The 20,757-nt window shown below is 44.4% G+C and overlaps 2 protein-coding genes across 18 annotated transcripts in view; one reads left to right on the top strand and one right to left on the bottom strand.

Annotated features, from left to right (window-relative positions):
- Window positions 1-13,386, top strand: part of LOC128143126 (uncharacterized) — a 23,634-nt gene extending 10,248 nt beyond the window's left edge. For 16 of the 17 annotated variants that reach the window (XR_008235640.1, XR_008235647.1, XR_008235646.1 and 13 more), the window contains 3 exons: window positions 197-248; window positions 5,797-6,081; window positions 13,275-13,386. The gene's annotated coding sequence lies outside the window, so the exon portion shown is untranslated. Of the gene's footprint in view, window positions 1-196; window positions 3,480-5,796; window positions 6,082-13,274 lie in introns of those variants that run through there. The other variant, XR_008235634.1, reaches the window with a different exon arrangement.
- On the bottom strand, window positions 12,374-20,757 carry RASD2 (RASD family member 2). Its single transcript, XM_052790065.1, has 3 exons — window positions 19,572-20,757; window positions 15,264-15,543; window positions 12,374-13,732 (listed from the first exon to the last, which is right to left on the bottom strand). Exons 2-3 carry the CDS (start codon window positions 15,532-15,534, stop codon window positions 13,203-13,205), a joined length of 801 nt encoding a protein of 266 aa, XP_052646025.1. The 5' UTR covers window positions 15,535-15,543; window positions 19,572-20,757; the 3' UTR covers window positions 12,374-13,202.

The following is a 20,757-nucleotide window of genomic DNA, read 5'->3' as shown; positions in this document are numbered from 1 at the left end:
TTGTAACTTAACTTGCAACTACTGATAGGCTTTTTGCATAACATCAGCGGGGCGATGTAAATTGGCATGAGACCCTTGAAGCATGGTTAGTCAGCAACCTAGTCCTGTATGACCTGCCCTCATGCCCCATTTTCTTTTCTTTTTGAGCAGTCTTCCTTCCCTCCTCCCCACCACATTTTTTTTTTTGCCTCTCCAGAGACCTACATGTAGAAATGTACTGCTGTTTCTCTGCAGTACCTTCCAAAAGGGTGAGTTTCATGCCTGTTCTAATTTATTTCCATGAGTTTGCCAGTAGGCCATTCTGTAAACAGAGATAGAGCTGAAGGAAGCAGACACAGCTCTGTTTATCAGAGAGATGTGAAGGATGATGATGTTTCACACTATGAGCAGGTTACATCAGAGATATTTCCAAACCCTGTAACCTTTTCTACCCTGCTCCTTGAATGGTACTGTAGGCTACAGTTGTACTAGAAAATTAAATGTAGGATCTTTCTCTGGCACTGAAACCAACTGGAATGGAAAGGTCTGCATTCACTTCATTAAACCTCATTACCCTCCAGAAGTGGGCGGCTGCCTGCAAACCCCTTAGGAAGAATTGTTCCTGGCCTGGGCTAAATCAACAGACTGCTTGAAGGGATTGTCTGGGAGGACCCCTCCTTGGTCCGGGTCAAAACTGTGCGAGGGAACGTACAAACAATTTAACAGAGTGGGTGATTCAGTTCTGGAGTCTGGGTACACACCCTGACACCATTTAATGTATTAATATAGTCATGGCCAAGGTGCCTCTTGCCTTTGAGCATTTGATTTTGTAAACCCTCTAACACAACCGCCACCTTCAAAGCCCTTTTTTCTGTGTCGGGGTGAGAGGTGACAGTGGACCAGAGAAGGAAAGATGGAGGCAGCATAAGCCCTGCTGGAGGGGAGAAAAAAAGAGCAGCAGGCAGGAATCTCCCATACAGGATCTCCCTCTTTGCAGGGCAGAGACTTGTGTCGCTCCACCTCCTAGCAGGAAAATACCAGAGACTGTAATCACCCAAGTGGGAAATGCTCCCAGCTTTCTTGGTGGCATCTGTTTCTTAGTCTCCCCCTGCCTGAATGTGCATTTGCTGTTTCTGTGAGGAGACAGGAGGTGCGAAGCTGCGCTCCCCAGGCTGGGGAAGAAGTCAAGGCTTCTAGCCAAGGATGAGACCTGTACTTCCAATAGATAAGTTGCCACTTTAACCACTGTTCTTTAACCAGCTTCTCAAGTTTTCTGGTCAGATATAAAAGAGCAAGTCTTTGGGGTATTAGTTTCCAGTGTCTTTGGTTAACACTTGAGATCAACACCTCCAGCTTTTTGGGCTTGCATCAGATTACATGCTAGTATGGGCTCACCCTGGCAACATGTTCTTACAGCAAATTTGGAGGCACAGGCTTTTGTGATACCTTGCATGGGCTGGTGCTTTCACATCAACCCAGCAAGTCACTGGTGCCCAACTACTACTGCTGGCCTGATGTCAAACCCCAGACCCCAGGAATAGTACTCCTGGTCAGTTAGTTAGAGGGGACGTCTGACACGGTCATCTCCTTAGACATTTTTTTGTTCATCTGAGTTTGCTTCCCAAAGTCTCCTGTTTTCCTCAGAATTACTTCTGCTTCAGTTGAAACTAAAGGCTTATTTTTCTTTTCTTTTCCTGTCTCCTTCTGAGAAGGAGAGTGCAGCCTGCAGACAGCCAAAGCCTGAGCTCAGGAGTGCAGTGCTGGAATGCCTCTCCTGGGTCAGGGTGTCCATTTCCTGACTGCAACAGCCTATCATGTCACACAAGCTCCTTCATAATGCGTCAAACTTATCTTTAAAAATAGTCAGGCTTCTTGTCTCTGGCCTCTGGAGCAGAGGCAGAAAGTGAAACTTTTAAAACTGTCTCAAAGAAACATTTCCTGTCCACAGGACAGACTTCACCTGGTGACAGCTCTGTTTGCTTAATTTTTCCCAGTTCCTGCACGCTTCTTTGCGCATTCTCTTCTCTGCCCCTTCCAGGCTCCAGAAAGTAAATTCACTCCAGCCGTTTGGGGGAACCTGAAGATTAACTCTTGCCACGTCTTGGCCTGACCTTTTTCGATATACTCAGCTGCTCCCTCTCAGCCCCTCCTGGCAAACAGGCAGGCAGTACATCCCACCACAAAGCAGTTTCTGGCTAAATGCCCATATTCAGCTGGAGTCATGTCAAGGCATGGGCCACTTTGACGTTTCCTGTAACAGCGGACAACTGTTGGACCGGTTATCATGCGTCAGGCCTTTGTGAGGTTGCTGCCTTGCTGGCATAGTGTCAAAGACCTGTGCGTCCCTAAAGTCACCCTGCTAGCTTGTTAGTGTGGTGCCAACATACTCTGGTCCCTCTGAGGCTGCTGACCCCAAGCTCTGGGCTCAGCTGTGCTTTTCTGTAAGCATCCCAGGATCAAGCTGTTTGAACATGGCACAGTTTACTCAGTGAGCCTTGCATAACTGGCCTTGCATAGCACTACAAAGCTCCCACAGTGCTCTCTTTTTGACTTCTCACTTCTGAAGTTAAAGTAATTTTGGCTGGCTGTATGCTTATTTCTGGGATGGTCTGTGGCTGTGCCCCACAACAGACTTGTTGGAGCATGCTATGCATCTGTTGGAGCATACCACGAGTCCCTTTTTAGGGTATTCACCCAGGCTTCCTTCCTCTGCAGACCAAAACAGTGTGTCATGTCTGGTATGGGACACAGGATAAGCAGTGTGGCATGGAAATTCAGAAAGACTTCTGTCATCTAGGCTTACTCTTTACAGTACAGTTTCTAATGCTTTGCCTGGCACCACTGTTTACTTGCGTGAAGAAGGACAAGCCAGGGGAAGACCCTCAGTTCTGGCAGTTCTTTGTCACTCTCTGTATTGTTGCCATAGCATGAAATGACATCTGATGGCTTTGTGAGATGGGATACAACCTGTTGCAGAGAAGAATCACTGTGACATGTACGAAAAGCCCTTGTCTCCTCAGCCATCTCCCTAGAAGTGCCAGAAGGGAATAGACTGGAAACTACATCTGTGGAGACTCTGGTAGCGGGCTTGAGCATACCTTCAAGGTTATGGACTAAAAGCCATCAAGCAGGCACAAACATGGCACTGCAGTACGCAACAACGTGCAGGTGGTGAGGACAGTCAGAGCACAGGGGCTGACATGCAAAATGGGGAATACCTGGCAGTGTAGACACAGCTCAACAGAGCCATTTGGTTTCCTCTTGATTCTGGCTAAGCAGAAAAAAGAGGAAGCTTTCACCTGAAGTTTAGGAGGGCTAGAAATAGCTAGAAAGTGCTATCTTTCCCTGTCTGGACTTTTTGTGAAAAGCTAGAGGGCAACAGAAGAGGACAGGACCTTTCTAGAGAAGAATGGCAGCTGACACAGGACTTAGAGCTAATTTAGAGATAATTTTCCCACTCACTTGCTAATGCTGTTCTTCCTACTGCCTCAAAGTCTTGGAGCACCCCACATACCTCGAGTCAAAATCAAACTGGCTCTTTTATCTGTTCTTGCTTCAGATTCTCCTATAGCCAGTGAGGGAAAAGATAGAGGTAGGGAACACAGACCCAGCCAAACCCAGCTGGGGGCACAGATGACACATTATTTTTGGGCCTCCAGTGTCTCTTTTGCTTTAATTCCTAGTTGTCAAAAAGATACCATGGGAAAAAAATGAAAAAAACACATTTCACTGTGGAATACATTCCTTGTCTCAGTTCTTTTAAGAAACAGCAAGCTTCTCTTTTTTTTTCTAATGTAAATGAGTGGGAAAGCAGAAGCCTCTCAGACAGTTCTTGTTATACTAAGAAAACCTTCACTACTCAAGCACCTCTCATGCAGAATCACTCATCTTTTCAGTTTTCTCTTTCAGTGGAAATTTGGTTCAGAACAATGTTTCCTCCTGATAAATCTCAGTCCTTAAATGCTCCCTCTTCACACAACCAATTTGGATAAAGTTGAGAAAGTGCTGAAGTGAGCCTAAGCACATCTCATTTTCAAAAGTCAATTCAGAGTCTGAAGTCTCATGGAAAATCAGCAAAACTCAAGGCTCCTTAATTAATGAGGTGCTTTCAGACGTTTTCCTCTTTGGCAGAATTCTTGTCTGAAAAGAGAAAAATACATTGGGGAAGATGTGTCAAGTCCCAAGAAGAAGGGATAAAAAACATCCCTGAGGCTCTCCCTTCCACCAAGGGCGTTCACTTTTTATACATCTGCTCACTGTCTAGCACAGTAAAGTGTCCTGCTGCTGCTGGGATGCTCTGCATCAGCATCATCTGGAAGGGTTTTACCATGCATCTGAGGGCAGACTTTTCTCCAACAATCGTGCTGTGGAGGGAGGAAACAAAGTTTTAGGATACAGTGAACTGTTTTGCCAAAGCCTTGCCAGAGGTACTCCTCTCTGGGAGGTCAAGGACAAATAACAGCTCTTGTGTGGGCTACAGCAGTACAAAGGGGCCACTGAGGAGAATCTCTGTCGTCTCCATGCTTTTTCACTACTTTCGACTTTAAATTTTGTGAGTGGCTAAAAACGTCTTCTGTTCCATCAATTTGTATTTCAGAGGTGGATAGATACCCTGCTCCTAGCAGTATATGACCCATTGCTTTCCCCTGAGAGCTATGGGAGGTCCTGGCATGGCTCAGAGGCAGGAGAGAAGGAGACATCCCTTGAGGCATCACCTGGTCACTAAAGGAAAGGGCAGTCAGCAGGCCTTTGCCATGACTTGGCAATGTCAGCACTGCTGCCTCACTTCCTCACCCTGCCCAGGTTCAGTTTCATGACAGCCGTATATAAGGCAGCTCCGCTGCTTGTCACAGGACACAGTTCAGAGTTAGGTCTGAACTACCCCGAGCCATGGCTGGCTTGGGGCTCGCACAACCACAGGACCACCAACATGGCACAAAGATGCTCTGTCTACCTAAGAGATGGCTCCTTGGCAAGACTGCCAGGAACCACTGCAAGGAACCAGTGCAAGAATAATAAAGAATTTACCCATCCCATGAGCATTTTGGAAACAGTGCATAACCCTTACATCTGCTTTCTCTGTTTCAGTAAGTCCAGCTGAAAGAAGAGCACTACTGAATTATACTAGGTCATGGTGCTGCTACGACCACAATGTAGTCGTTACAAGGTCTCTACAGAAATAATTAGCTCTCAGATGTTAATTGGGAAAGTGGTGGATTAATATTGCATACAGCAGCTCTTTCTCACTTTAGGTTACAATCGATAGGGTGCTCGTAGGAAAAAGGTAGATAGCCATTATAGGATAAGACAGATGCTGTGAAGCACAGGGTTGATATGGCAGATGTAGTTAATGACTAAGATTCTGCCCTGGCCTTTGTGTACATTGGGACTTTCTATTTGTTGTGCATTTGTATATTTTCTGGTACAATTGGGTCCTGATCTGTGGGCAGGGCTCCATAACAGAAATAAATACCACCATGACTAATGACAGACCTTGTATAACTGCCCCAAACTCAACAAAAGTTGCAAGCAGTCTGAGTCAGTGCCATTGTGTAAGGGGATAATTTCTGCTTTGGCAGTGTTGTGGCCAGCTGGAATTGTTCTCTCTGATAATTGCCAATCTGGATTTCTCCCAGATGGCAGCATCTCATAAAGAGTATCTGAGAAGAGCTCCGGTCTGCTCTCTAATAAGGCTCCACGAGAGAGCTGTTCATCCCTGTCACCCGTTATCCATTGCCTTAGGCAAGTCTCCTGTCAATTTGCAGAACAAGTTGTTACTCTGTGTTTATTTTTCCTTTTTATTTTATTTCTTTTTAGAAACTTGTATTCATTACCTTGGCAATGAGCCACCCAGCATGGAACAAACTGTTTTGTGACGGAAAAGATGAGACATTCTGCTGTGGACCAGCCAAAAGCAATGCCACTGATCTTCCCTATGCCATCCTCTAACACCCCCCCGGTTGTGTTTAACAAGGCTGCGTTTCCCTGAGGCACGTATTTGTCCAGCAGAGAGAGAGAGTGAAAGCAGAGGTTATGCTGTGCATCCACCCAAGGGTCGCTGAGTGAAAACCTTTCTGCAGCACACTACTCTTTAGCACACAGGTATGTAGTGACTGAAGAGCAAGGGGATAGCCCGTGTGTAATTTTAATCCTGAGGCTCCTGGGACTTGCCAGCTCAGCAGATGCTGAGGAGGACAAGACTGTAGGTAGTGCAGAAATCAGGGATTATGCAAAATGTAATTGCTCTCCTGTGTAGCTGGCACTGCAGCAGCTCAGCTCCTGGTTGAGGTGATATTTGTTTCTGGTCTGCCTCTTCACCTTTTAACGTGTTTATCCATCATTGTGGTACCCAAGTGCCTTGCAGTCTGGAAGGTGTTTATCCTCTCTCAGCTCTCCTGTGAGTGCTGCTGGCCCTGTATCAGGGATGGGAAACCAAGATGCTAATTATGTAAAGAGTCTGGAAACTGGTGGGGCTGTTCCTAGGGGCTGTTAGATCTCTGACCTGAAGAGTAAGACAGAAACCCATGGTACCTAACACCCAGTTATTTTACTAACTTTAACTTATTTTAACTCTGAAGCTCCTGGGAGCTTTGCAAAGACATTGAGGAACTAGGTGGGATCTGTCACAGTCCTGATGTTAGCGGGGTCTGAAATTCAAGATCCGGCTTCACTGCTGGGACTGTGTATCTTGTGTTTCTGTGTTGCTTTGGTTCCCAGTCTAACACAGAAAGATCACAAGTCCCAGTTTAGCAGAGTTGTGCAGTTTTCCAGATAAGGTCTCAATCTATGAAGGAATTGTTTCTTGGAGCCAGAATTTTATTCCCGCTGCCCCCCCCCCCGCCCTTTCATTCACCAAAACCGTAGAGGTTATTTTCCTTTTTTCTTTCTTTCTTTCTTTCTTTCTTTTTTTTTTTAAACTTCAAAATATGGACTCAAGACATATTGCTAAAACCAATCTAAAATATTCAGTGCTCTCATGTGCGAGTTGATGTTCTATACTAACTGCTGAAAGCCAAATGCTTGTAAGAGGACACTCTTGAATAAATACGGTCCATCTGAAATCCGTCTTTCAAGAGCCTGGAGCAGAGGAATGGGCTGGAAAGAGGGAGTTTTCTTCCCTCTAGGTCAGAGTGATGTGAAGACACATTCAAGTTGGAAATTTTTTTCATTTATATTCTTTTACTTTGCTATAAGATGTCCTGAAACACAGTGACCTCATCCTTCCTTGTCTTCATGTTTAATCTGAACTAATCTTAGTTATCCATTGCAGCCAAAGCGCAGGACACGTTTGCATAAATCATTCATCAAATACTTCTGAACAATAAACAAATGCACAAGAAGAAGGAGCTCTTTGCTGCAAACAGTCTGGGGATCTTTGTGGAAATGGTCTAAAAAACAGGGTCTGATGTAAGAAGTCCTGTTTCTATTGTTAGTGGTCTGACTGGAGGGGACTAGTGAACTACGAACCCTCCACTTAGGGGGTCGGGAGCATGTGGTGAGGACAGGCAGTCTGAGGAAATTTCTTTGAAGCAGACTTGGGATCAGGCTCCATCACAGAAACAAGTGTGAGGAATCAAAATAACCTACTGTCTCAGCCAGTCTAGCCCACTGCCAACACCAAGTTACCCCTGTTGGCTATGTAGATTTCAACGTTTTTCCCAGTGTTTTCCTAATGGGACTTTCATGACATCTCTTAGAAAATTTTCCAATGGATTCCACTGCCCCAAAGTCTGCCCTGCTCTTTTGCCTACAATTTCCTGCTTAATGCTCTTGTTCCCACTGAGATAGATATCCCACTCTCCAACTCTAAATAAAGTGCTGTCTCAGTTGTCATCTCCACCTTTCAAACACATCTAAGGCTTTTCGGCCAGCCTCTCTCAGACTTTGTTTACCTACATGGCACAGAATTATCCCTTTCAGAGTTTTCTTAAGTCTTAGTCAAGTCAATCCCTCCAGGCTCATAAAATATTTATTCTTGGTAGTTCTTGGCCTCCTTCCAAACTGTCAATAACTTTCTAGGAATGTGATGCCTGGGACTTAGGGTGGTTCTGCATGCTATGGATGGCCAGTGATGGTAGGGGCAAGGAAAGGTCTTTGGCTGATGTTGTCATAAGAGCAAAAGGAAATGTTTTTCTGGGAAGTCTCAGGCTCTGACTGTACCAGATGGTGGCCTGTAAAGACACAGGGAAGAGAGAAGTTGGGCAAGGCTCATAGCTAGCTCTAACCAAACCCGAGTACAGAAGTTGGGTTTATAGCAGTTTGCGATGTGTATTCCCCATGTCAGGTACTGTGCTGGGAGCAATGCTCCAGTTTACAGTCATATCATGGAAATTACTTTCTTATCTATGGTAGCATATCCACCCCACAGCTTTACCAGACATATTGAGTGGTCTACGAAGTGGGTCTGGCTGATGGTCTTTGTTTCTCCACATAACAGAAACTGAAGGGAGGAGAACTTCCCATGAGGACTCAGAGGTGAAAGATCTAGGGCAGAGCCACTGCTACTCATCTTCCCCCCTGCAAATTCTCTGCTCTTTCTGAGTGCAGAGAAGAGGCTGTTGCTATAGAAACCAGTGGGGAAAATGTACATTATATCACATTTTATATATTTTTCCAAGGAGACCCTTTATTCTGAGCCTGCCACCATGTAATTTTACAGAAACAATAATGCTAATAAAACCCCCAAGAGTGGTAATGATTTAAAATCAAATCATCATCACTTTTACTTCAAAAACACCTCTGCCTATAACCTTCTACCCTAGCCAAGACACTGGGACAGGGCTAGCAAGGCAGCCCACAATATGGTACATGACAGGAGGGTCATGTATATGCTGCTAAAGCAGCAAAAAGTGTGATGAGAGGTGTGGGCTGGGTCCTACACAGCGGTAAGTGGTGGTTAACATTTGAGGAAGTACAAAAAAACTAAATAAAATGTCTTTGGATTTGACTTTTATGTAGAGAAGGATGAAATAAAGGTGAAAGGTACATTTTATAGCATACACTCTAGCCTGTCTTTTCTCTTCTTTATCCACCCAACCTCCTATTGCCATCCTACCTTTGTGAGCCCCCTTCTGAAGCTCTTTTCTCTTCTGCTGCCCTTTTAAAAATTATCGCACCATTTCCTACTTGCCTTTGTGATAATAGCAAGCCCTTCAGCCTCCCAGATAATCAGACCTATTGCACCCTGGGGTCTCAAGGAGACAATGCTCTTTGTGAGGCTGCACCATGAAAGCCTCTCTCTAGCATCAGGCTGGCCTGGTGGCAGCAGTCCTCCTGGGGATCCTTCCGAACAGAAGCCTACTTTAGTCCTCTGGATGTCAAAACAGGCTTTTGCTCTGCCCTTCCCACCCTCAATTTATTTTTTACTTAATTCACCATGACCACCATTTCCTTCCTGATTTGTACTGACCCTGTGGCTTAATTAGATTTTTGTTATTATTTATAGTAGCTCCTAATGTGTTGACTTGTAATTTCTTCAGGACAAGGACTTTCTTGCTGTGTAGAGCAACGCACAAAATAAATTTCAGCCCTGTCTTGTCCCACGGCTGTGACTGATCCTCAGTCAGGTGTATGTCCCTGCTCCTTGTCCTGAAAGTAAGTATGCGAAAAACATCAGTGAGGCTTTGTATCACTAATGCTAGGTTTTATATACTGCAGTGTAGGACAAGGTAGCTATTGGAATACAGCAACTTAATTATGCTAGGTAAGACCAAATAAGGGTACACCTGCTTGCAGCATCTTTGCCGGATGGATCCCTTCCTCCAGACTTGCCCTTAGTCCTGTGCATTTTCATGACTTCTTGGGTTACAGTAAGTTCTGTGCAGGTCCCTTGAATCCCAAGGGGGAAAAAAAAAAAAGTTGTTTCTCTTTCCATTGCCTCCAAGGCCTGGCTGTAGGTCTGCTCTTTGCCCCTTTCAGGGTCTTGCAGTTTCTGCACACACGTAATTGACTTTCCCATGAACCCCTTCCCTGCTCTGTCTTACAGTCAGACACATTCAGCGGTCAGCACGGAAGAAACAATTCCCCTTTCCTCTTCCTGCCTTACCTTATACCCGCTGTGCAGACAGGTAGCCTTGCTCTCTGTTTTCCAGTCCCAGCCCTTTTCACAGAATGTAATGGTTGCTAACTGTGAATAAACAACTGATACATATACTGTCTGGTTTAGGGGCTGTAAGCACTTCTAGAAATCCCAATAATATATGAATATTAATAGAATTACTGTAATGATATAATAAAAGCAAAAAAATAAATGTCCTCAGGAGCATGATAATCTAACTTCAAAAGCAATTACCATCAGTAACAAAATGCAGAGAGAAGACTAGGATTAGTTTAATGAGATTACTTGTTTATTGCCATTTGTTTCTGTGGGTGACTGTAATGCTGCTTCACCTTCATTCCCAGCCAGTTTCTCAGATGCTTCTCACCCTGAGCATTGGCAGGCCAAGCTGGACTGTGAAGCTGGGGCTCACTGGCCTTCCCATGGGATCCAGCATATCTCTGTGAGCACCTGCTCCTTGGTCTCCCGCTACCCCTACTCTTGTGCCCTTGTTGTCACTGCAATGTTTTTCCATGCCCTGTGGCTTCATATCCGTGGTGGAAAAGGCAGGAATGGGAGGACATGGAAAGGTGAGGAAAGCTGATGTCTTTGTGGAGATGGAAGGACAGTAGGGAAAATAATTGTAAGGTCAGTGTTGTAAGACAAAGGCAGAGACTTGATGATTATGAAGGTTCTTTAAAAAATCAGCTTTATCCAGCAGGCTGGGGAGAGCGGACATAGGGTCAGTAAGGCAGCACATGGTCTATAGTACAAAGAGTTCTCTTTTAGCTTCCTGGAGCCCCTTAACCCAACCAATGGCCAGTGCTCATACCTTTCTCACTCAACCCTCCCCATGTCGCTGTGGCATGTGAGTCCCAGGGCTTGATCACTGGTACATTCAGTACTCATGCACTTGGGTGGAGAGTGTAGAGAGGTAGGCGTGTGGTCAGGGGGACCAAGACTCATCCATCTGAGAGGTGCAGATGGTAAGATGGAGAGACTGCTGAGAGCAACAGTGATGTCTCTGCAGAGACCACGTTAGATTGCACCAGGGATCAGCATGCCAGCTCTGTGCATGAAGGACAGAGTTGTTCTCTCGTGTTGGAGGCAGCATGGGAAAGAGTAACTGTCTGCTTCTGCTTGTGTGGATAGCTGTATATATAAGTTAACGTTCAGATAGATAGATAGATAGATAGATAGATAGATAGAAATATGTAGATATAGACACAGTTCTGTTCCAAACAGACAAATGTGTAGCCCCTGGTGTCTGGAGGATGTAAAAGGCTCTTCCAGAACTTACTGGAGATCTCATCAGGGCTCACAACCCACAACTCGCTTGCCTAGCTGTAGCTGCACAACAAAAAAATAGGACCTTCCTCATTATTCTTGGAGAAAGTAAAAAGGACCAGGACGCAGCTAATAAATAAAACAGGTTTAATCATAAACCATCTACATATTTATAGATAGGGAGGGGGATGTGGTCTGAAAGGTGCTGCTCTGGCAACAGGAATAAAAGAGCAGTGTATTTTACCAGTCAATATGCAGTACCAATGAAGGGTGGAGCTGATAAATGAATATGGGATTTTGAGGCCCAGAGGCTAATTTTTACAGACAACCATCATTCTTGGTTTCCTGTCAAATTATAGCATGAACTAGCTCACAGCTCTGCCTAGGACACAGCAAGGCAGATACAGCCAAGAACAGAATTTGAGGGTGAGGGAGCGACAAGATACCTGAAGGTTATTTTGAGGTATATATAATGTATATACTTTACTGTTGTGTACAGTCTTGGGGCCATGCTTTGCCCACAGTTATGTGTGCACACATCTCATTCCAGTCAGCGAGAGTGGCAAGCTCACATCTGAGAGAATATATTGGGCTTTGAGGGCATACAGGAGCACGTCGAACAACAAAGCCAGAAGCAGAACAGGGAGAGAGCTGAAGACAAGGAAGCCTGGACTGGGCTGAGAAAGGTAAGAAGTGAATGGACAGCCAGTTCAGCCCTGTTTGGACAGCCAGCACAAGGCTTCTGTTCTGAAGGACTTCTGCAGGTCAAAGGTTTCCATCAAGGCAACCTTTATCAGACAACAGGGAAAACCATGAACAAAATGACTAGAGGCATGTTAACAGAAGAAATGTGATGGAGCTGGCCCTACAACCGTTCAGTTCTTAATTTTGAAGGAAAACCCAGTCCTGCCTCTGAAGTGGTCTAAGCCTACATATGAAACTGGTCAGTCTCGGCTGATACAGGCAGAGGAAGGAACCATTGCTCTGGTGGCCAGCAAGGCAAAGGGTGGCATTTGTACTATAGTATTCAGAGCTGGTGTGGCTACTTTGAGAAACAATATCACACCAGGCTTGCAAAGCAGTCAAATGTATTGGCTTTTTGCAGAACAATTTCACTTTCAATCAATGTACATATTACATAGGTTTACAGATGAAAAACACCTTTCACTGCTAGAAAGTAGACACTGTTTTGATATCAAACGAATGCACTTGCCGTCTGATTTTGCTAAGAACCCACCCCCACACAATAAAAAACCAAATCCCAAATAAAATCTATAATACAAAACAACATTCATGTCAATGTCAAATGATAAGTGTCCCAGCAAACATAAAATCAAGTTCTTCTTAACGCAGGTCCCCTCAGAAGCGAGTTAGTCATGTGTCCATGTATAGAGTCCACTCCCAATCTGGGAAACCTCAGTTGAGACTGCTGCCCTTTGAAATGCAAGTCCCATTTTTTTTAAAGGAGTGCTCCACACATGCATGCACACAGACATGCAGACACACACGCACACACATAACCTCCTCTCTCTTACCAAGAGCTGCATGCTGCGTAACTGTTAATGCCTTCTGTGCATTTTTGACCTACTTTGTAAGGATGAGGTTGAAATGTCTTTACTTCTCAGGTCTGTATTCTTTAAACAAAAAGGGGAATGAAGAGGAACTACATTACAAAGACAGAGAACTGCACTCATATCTCAGGCATATGATTTTTCCCAGTCATTTACGAGGACGATGTTATTTACATTCGTGACTCAGCAGAATCTGCAGGAAGAGTTATCCTTTCTCCATGTTGGGTTTTCTTGATGAACCCCATGAACCCATTCTGTGCTTCCACAGACCATTTTTCTTTAAGGCACTGCATGTGGATGATGACTTCAGACAGGAGTGCAAACCCCCTTCACTGGATTGTGCATTTCTCCCTCTCCCTAGACTGACCTTCCCTAAGAACTTTCGATTTGATATACTTCAGGTCACTGTTGACGCTTGGCCGGCGAGCAAAGGGAGAGATCATGCCGTAGGCATCCATGTCCTTGACTCGGCGCATCCGGAAGGATTTCTGTTGGAAAGTGTCACCATACTGGATGGAGATTTTCCTGTGGAGGGAAGGGCTCATCTCATGAGGTAGCTTGGCCATGCTGAAGAGGACATAGAACATCTCATCCACATTGGTGTTCTTCTTGGCTGAAACTTCAAAATAAGCGCAGTTTTCGTCACTGGAGACAAGGTTCTCGCCTTCATCTGAGCGTACCTTGCGGAAGATTTCACTGTGGTCATTTTTGTTGCCGCAGATCACCATGGGGAGGTCAGCTGATTCCTTGGTCTTGTTCTTCAGGCAGGATTTGACCTCAAGGATCTGTTTCTGGAGCCTCTTGACCTCATCGAAAGATTCTCTGTTGTCCAGGCTGAATACCAGGATAAAAACATCCCCTGCAATTAAAGAAAGATACTGTAAAAGCTTGTTGGCTGCAGCCTGTGTCAGAGGAGCTAATTTTAAAAAAGCAATAGGTTTATTTGCCATCTCCTCCCCATATTTTTTGTTTGGTCCTTTTGAATCTATTCACTCAGCTGTACTTTAATTCCAGTTCTTTTAATTCAACTCCCCACACCTTTCTGTAGTGCTATGGAAAAGACTTTTGGCTATGATGTTATTTCAGTCATATCCGATTTTGTTCCTAGGTTGCACTGGACTTGCAAGTTATTGTCCATTTTACTCTCTTTTGTAAGCATATTTCTATCTCAGCTCTGCTGCATTGCTTTTCTTTTTTCTTCCTTTCATTCATATCTCCATGTAAAATACAGCCTGTTCTGACACCAGGAAGAGTGGAGAGCTAGTAGCCACTCAGCCTTGGCCTTTTGATTACACAATACACAAAGAAACACCTGAACTGAAGATTTACAGCTAGTCAGACCCAAATGCCTAAGTTAGGAATGAGAGGTTTCCCAATGTGCAGTGCTCTTCTGTCATTTCATTTGCTTAAGAGAAACAGACCATGGAAAAAAAGAAATACATAAATGACACAGATCCCCTGGCATTTCCTTTTGACATTTCCTGACTTACATTTCCTTTTGCAAATATAAAATAATGCAAATTGTTGCCTGTTGAATGACTTTCATGTGGAACATGCTAAGAGAGCTTTCAGGGACAAAAACTCACATCCACATGCCAGAAACTGGCCCTAGGACCTCACTGAATGTGGACGCTAGCCTGGTCAGACGTGAACGTCATGTTTCACTGGCTAGCTAGAGGGGTAGATAGCAAATCCAGAAAGCAGGTTTGTTGTGAGCTGTGGCTGAATATATCTCCACTGTCATTTTCAAAATTAAAGAATACTTCTTAGCTCACAACAGGAAATGCTTGACAATGAGAATGTACAAAGCGAGCCCACCATTTTCCTTTTTTTCCCTTTAACACATTTGATTAACCACAGACCAAGGAGAAAGGGTAAAAGTAGATCCTTTTACTGGAATATCAAATCAAGGGAATCAGGCTGGAAATTTTAGGGAAAAAAAAATCTTTGAGATTTTCTTGGTTAGAATTCCTTCCCTGTCCATTTTACATTTGTTTTTCACTGCTTGTGTCTTGTAATGACATGCTTATTTTGTCCTTTGTTGCTCTTTATGCCCATGATATTTTATTCAGCCATTTATTTGTGACAGCAATAAAAAATATGGAGCAGGAGGGGAAGGTAGGAGGGAAATAAACTAGGGTGAAACCTCAATTTTGAACCTTCACCCAGTGGATGACTTCTCTGTGGCCAATGCACTCCCTATAGTGCCTGGAGCATCCTGGCTGGGAAATATCGCTCTAGAAAAGTGCATCTTACAACAAAATCAATCAGTCCCCTTAGCTACCTCCCAAGAAATGGTCATCTCCAGGCTACAGTTTTCAAGCTAATGTCTATCCTTATAATCTTTCACCCACTGTTCCCCATCTGCAAACTTCCCCCCACTTTCTCACCTGTCAGGATGGAAAGCCTCCTCATAGCAGGGAAAGGGTGATTCCCAGAGGTGTCCAGGATATCCAGCTGATACATGTCTCCCCGGATATTGTAGACCTTGCGATGAAAATCCTCAATGGTGGGAGTGTACTGGTCCTCAAACCGACCGTTGAGAAAGCGTGAGACAATGGAGCTTTTCCCCACCCTGGAGGCTCCCAGCACTACCATTCGGTACGAGTTCTTGGCTGGCACATTCAGGGTGCAGTTTCCACCAGACATGGTCTTCATCATTGCTTTGTCCTGAAAGAGGAAATAGCAGAGTTTAAGGAAAGACCAGAAACTAAATGGAGGATGGAGTAGGGCAGCTCCTTATCACAAGCTTGTCAGAGTACTCTGGAGCACAGTCCTGGTTAGTAGACCAATGGTCTGTACAGAAGTCTTTTCACTGGAAATGCTTAATTTTTTCAGTCTCATTTCCAGGGAGTGGTTTTGGGTTTTTTTTTTGTTGTGTTTTTTCTTTTCTTTTAAAGTCATATAAAAATGAAGGCATTTACACTGAAAATAGCATGGTTTTGAACTGTAATTTGCTATTTCATTTCATTTAAACATTAAGGGCTAATTTTATCAGCTGTGCTTCAACTTAGACACCAGGTTCCTTCCCACCATTTGCGTCACTTAGACACTACCAGATTTTTCAGTAGAGCTTGGTTCTCATTTAGATACATAAACACAGAGGTCAGATTTCCCAATATACTGCATCCACTGCAGCTGCCATTAGAAGCTAGACCGCCACTAGAAGCCTAGATCGCTTTGTTTCATTGCCTAAATAGGAGCTGTGCATAATACTCATTTTCTGAGAGCAACCAAAAGTCGGACAGAAACAAAAATCATGCTTGACATCAGTGGAAGCTAGATATCTCAGTAACTTTAAATAGCTGGTCCCATACAACCGTCATTGCTGATGCAGGGAGTTTGAGCTACAAAATAACACTGGCCAATGATAAATTCAAAGATCTGTGCCTTTAGCGACCTTTTAGAAACCAGATTTTAATCTTGCTGTTTGGACTGGTAGTGTGGGAACTCCCTGTCAACAAACTATCAGCATTGCAGCGGGATGGCTGGCAATGGATGGAACTGCAGAAACGTAGATTTCATACGACTTTCAGTCTTTATACATACACAGCTGTTGTGGGTGTCACAGTCTTCACGGGTGCTAAGTACAAGCAGGAGAAAAGATGAAGGCCAGCCATCTTAAATAGCTATTAGACAAGATTTCCAACCCCTGACAACTAAAATGAGTCTCAAGACCTTGGAGATTGCATTTTGACGTAGCACTCAGATGCAGAAAACTTTGATGAAAAAAAAAGAGGGCTGCTCAGACATTTTTCATGTACCAGTTCAAATTAATTGTGTGCTGAAAGGAAAAATATAACCCCTGTGTGGGGAAAGCTAACCATTAAAGCAAAGGAGGCACATTTTTGACAGAGTTTATTTTAGTTACTAGGATCTTATTAAAGAATAATCAAGTTCCCACTGTGGCGTTTATTTAACTTAGGTGTTGTTTATTTAATATTACAATGCGAGTACTTTATGTACACTGAAAGATCATTTCTGGGTCCAGATCTGGATTCCTATCTTTCCCTCGAGTGAATTTTATCTCCCAAGCTTTTATGTAGCTGACACTTACCTCAGTCAAAAGCTTAAAATCTTTTACTTTGTTTAACATGTGCTAAGAACCAAAGCAGCAGTGAAGATACAGTCACTGCTAAATAAAGAAGTCTCTGGAATTCTGATCCAGAATCATTACAAGCGCTGTGCAATAGCCCAAGGCAACCGCAAAATGCTATTATTTATTAGTATTGCTATAATTTGCTGCACGCCAACAGCACATTCAGCCCTATCTAAAGCACAGAAGAAAATGCAATGCTTTTCTCAGAGTAGCTTACACCCTGAATTATAGTCAGCGGGCAGGACAGCATAATATTAGAGCCAGACAGTAATGTCAGAACATAACTTTGAACGGACACACGCATGCAGAGTTATGGTACTGTTAGAATTGCTGTGGCGGAATGACAGCAAGGAGCACACCTGGTATTTGGAATGGATTTTATGGGATTTTATTTAGAACAGGACCCATCTCCAACACTGCAGAAACACCAAATGCAATCTCTGAAACAACACTGCCATGTACCCTGGCTCAGCCCTTTCCTACATAGCCAGTCAATACTGTCTTGCATCCATGGGCAGACAAATGGTGACGGAGCTGCTTTGGGATGCTTCCTTTCACCCTCTCGGGCTTTATTTAGCTGACAGAGAAAAGCAGGGAGATAGATTTTGTGAGAAAAACAACAAACTTCTCTATAGCCCAGGTTCAGTATTTAGAAATGAGTCAGCTCTTCAGACTGGGATGGACCAGTGGAGCTACATGAGGGACTGCGTTGGTTCACACCTGCTGAAGATGAGTTTTGTACAACTTGGTGCAGCAGCACCTGGGAGTGAGCACAGTTACGCTTTTTAAGCAAATGCCTTGTATGTCCTGTACAGAACGTGCGCGCTGGGGGATCTAATCCTGGTCAGCAGCTTTACAAGCTTTACAAGCCAAAATCCTGCAAATTACACTGCTGACTGACAGGTAACCACCGAGCTGCTGGTGATTAGAGAAACTCCCGTTACACAGCAAAGGAGGTGGACTGTGTCACTGCAGCTGCTTGGAGGGTTATTTTTGCACTTTTAGTGCACTTCTGTCCTCCACCTTGAAATGCATTCCACTGCTTTGGACCTCAGTTAATGCCACTATATACTGAACAGCTTGGAGAAGGAATTGCCACCACAGCTACCCGCAGATGGGGAGAGTAAGGCACAGGGAAGCTGTCTGACCACCCAAGGTCAAACAAATGGTAAGCGTGAATGCATTCTGGGAATCCTACCTTTCAACCTCCTTCTCCTTCCCACCTTGCCTCACCCTTGCATCTCTGGTCATTAAACCACACTGCCTCCCACCCCATCAAAGGCAGAATCCTATGTGCGGACACATGCTCATTTCAGGAGACTTTGCCCCAAAGATGTAGATGTGCTGAAGGGGAAAAAGGGGTGTGAGGACATGCAGATTTTAGTGTATTAAATAGTCACTTTATGAAGTCCTTGTTCCACCTGTCAAGGCATTCAGTCAAGTGCTCTGGTGCTTTCCTGACTGCATTTCATTTCACATGAAGTCAAAAGATGCTTTTCAGCACTTTGATTCATGGGGTTGCCACTCATCTCATCACCTCTGCTGCAAACCTGACTCAGAGTGTGCCGTTGAACCGGGAGTTTATGTTTGTGTTTTGTGCTCTCTCTTCTTATCCCCCCACTCCAGTTTTTCTCCAGTTCAATACAATCTGTCTTATTTCCTCCTCAGAAAAAGAATGAAGCTTCAGCCTTCACACTCAGGGGTGGGAGAGAGCACAGGGACTGATACATTGAAAAAGATTAAAGGCAGAAGAAAGGAAACAGAAAGAGACCACATGTTCATGTACTAAATAAAGCAAAATCAATCAGAAGAGAGTGAGGAGACAAACAACCTCCAGCTGGCTTTAATCTACATCTTTTCCTTCCAGTTTATTAAATGCTTAAGCATAGATTAATTCCCAGTGGTACCTTCTGCTTTATGCACTGGCTTGTTGCTAGAAACTTTACATTAGTATTTTATATTGGTACAGCACTGGGATTTAAAAATGTCAGAGAAATGTAGGTAATGAGTATTATCTGCACTTAATAAAGGGAAAAGCTCATATGCCCAGAGAAAGCTGAAACAGCTGTCCAAAATCAACATTAAAGCCCATTTCTTTGGACTCCCTGTGTCGTCTTCTACCTGCTAACCACCACTGCTTGTTTCATAGGCAGACAGTGGAGTGAATGACAATGCACCTGCTTTTGCATGCTCTGAAGAGCACTTGTCTGAATTCCAGTGAGGTGCTGACAAATTTGATCCTGAGCATCTGGGGAGAGATATCTAAGGAAGACATTCTTCATTCAACCTGCCTACAGCTTTTACGCCTTAGTTTTCCATCCTTCCATCAGGGGGTATGATCCCTACCACTCCCTATCCATGAACAGGCTTCTGACCTACCTCTCTTGCACTCCACAGTCTTCAGCTCTGTTTGCCATCCCAAAGTAATTCACTGCATCCAGCTAAAAAGGGCATAGACAGAAGCAAACTGTACCATGCATAACAGACCTGTCACTTGTTAGTCACTGCTAGTAACCCTGTAATTTTCATGCACACCACAATCACTCCTGTGGGATGTTTGTTTCCTACTTTCATCCCAAGCTCTATGTTACTTTCTTACCTCTCTTTCCTTGGAGGAGCAGTCCTGGGTCTTGGTGCAGTCTGATGAAGCTGATAATTTTAATCAGAGGCGGCGGCTGCTGCTGTAAAAGGTTGTTGTTCTGCGGATCCCACGTTGCTTGCTCTGGGCTCAGTTCTTCACCAGTATTTCCTGGGAACTTAGCAGGATTGGGAAGGACCGCAGGGCTCCAGAGGGCGTTCCCCCATGGATGGTAAGTACTGGATCAGGCGACCGACATGGGCTAGAGAAGGGTCTCCGAACCAGTGATAGCTTTTCCCTTTGGTGACATGAACTCTTCTCCTCACAGCCTCAGTTGGAGAGAAGGAGAGGCAGAGTCTCTCCCACTCCCACTGGCTTTTCTTCCAAGCTTCGTAGGCTCTGCTGGTGGGAAGGGGTCTCTGGAGCAATACCTAGTTGTGCAGGGTCCTGGGTGCATCCAGCCGGCCCACGCTGTCTCTGCACCACCTCAGACCCTATGGGGAGAAATCAGTGGGGGCATGGAAGTTGTCTGTGGTGAACCTACACTTCCCCAGGTCTTGCCTGGCACACCCCCACCACGAGCTGCTTTTCTTCTGGTCTGAGATTTGCTTTAAAATATTCTCTTTCTAGGACAGAAAGGGCTTTTCTTTACATTTGCCAATTAAGTCTTTCTTCTTCCCTCCCTGCCTTTCTCCCTCTCGCTCTCACAACTACTGGCAAATTGCAGATTTTCCTTCTGTAGGACTCACAGATAATTGGCTCAACTCCTCCCTTGAAGTCAGTGTCAGACACAGGGGAAGGAGGGGTGCTGAGGGGGTGGGATTTTGTGCCTATTGAAAAAAATCTTTTCTTTTTTCCTCTAAACAGAAACTTCATATGCATTGCAGACTGCACGTTCCCCGTCTTTCCACCAGAGACCTCTATGTATGCATGTGTGGGGAATGAGTTAGCGTATGTGTACAAGAGACACAGAGACTTCACTTACTTTGCAAGCTGTAAATTCATAAGCTGTTTCTAAAGGCTCTGTACTTCCGTGCTGATCTTTTCTGCTAGACAGAAGCAGACTGACTCATTTCCCAAGTAGGGGCTTTCTGTCCATAATTCCTGTAATTCTTTTGCCGTATGGAATAGTTTCTCCTGTTCCCTCAACCTCGAAGATGTTACGTTAGGATTGCTGGTTGGTTTGATTAAGAAATAAGAATAATGT

Source organism: Harpia harpyja, chromosome 6, assembly GCF_026419915.1.
Source record: "Harpia harpyja isolate bHarHar1 chromosome 6, bHarHar1 primary haplotype, whole genome shotgun sequence".
Lineage (NCBI taxonomy): Eukaryota > Metazoa > Chordata > Aves > Accipitriformes > Accipitridae > Harpia > Harpia harpyja.
The sequence above is the reverse complement of the archived record's forward strand: the minus strand, read 5'-3'. Positions and strand labels throughout refer to the sequence as shown.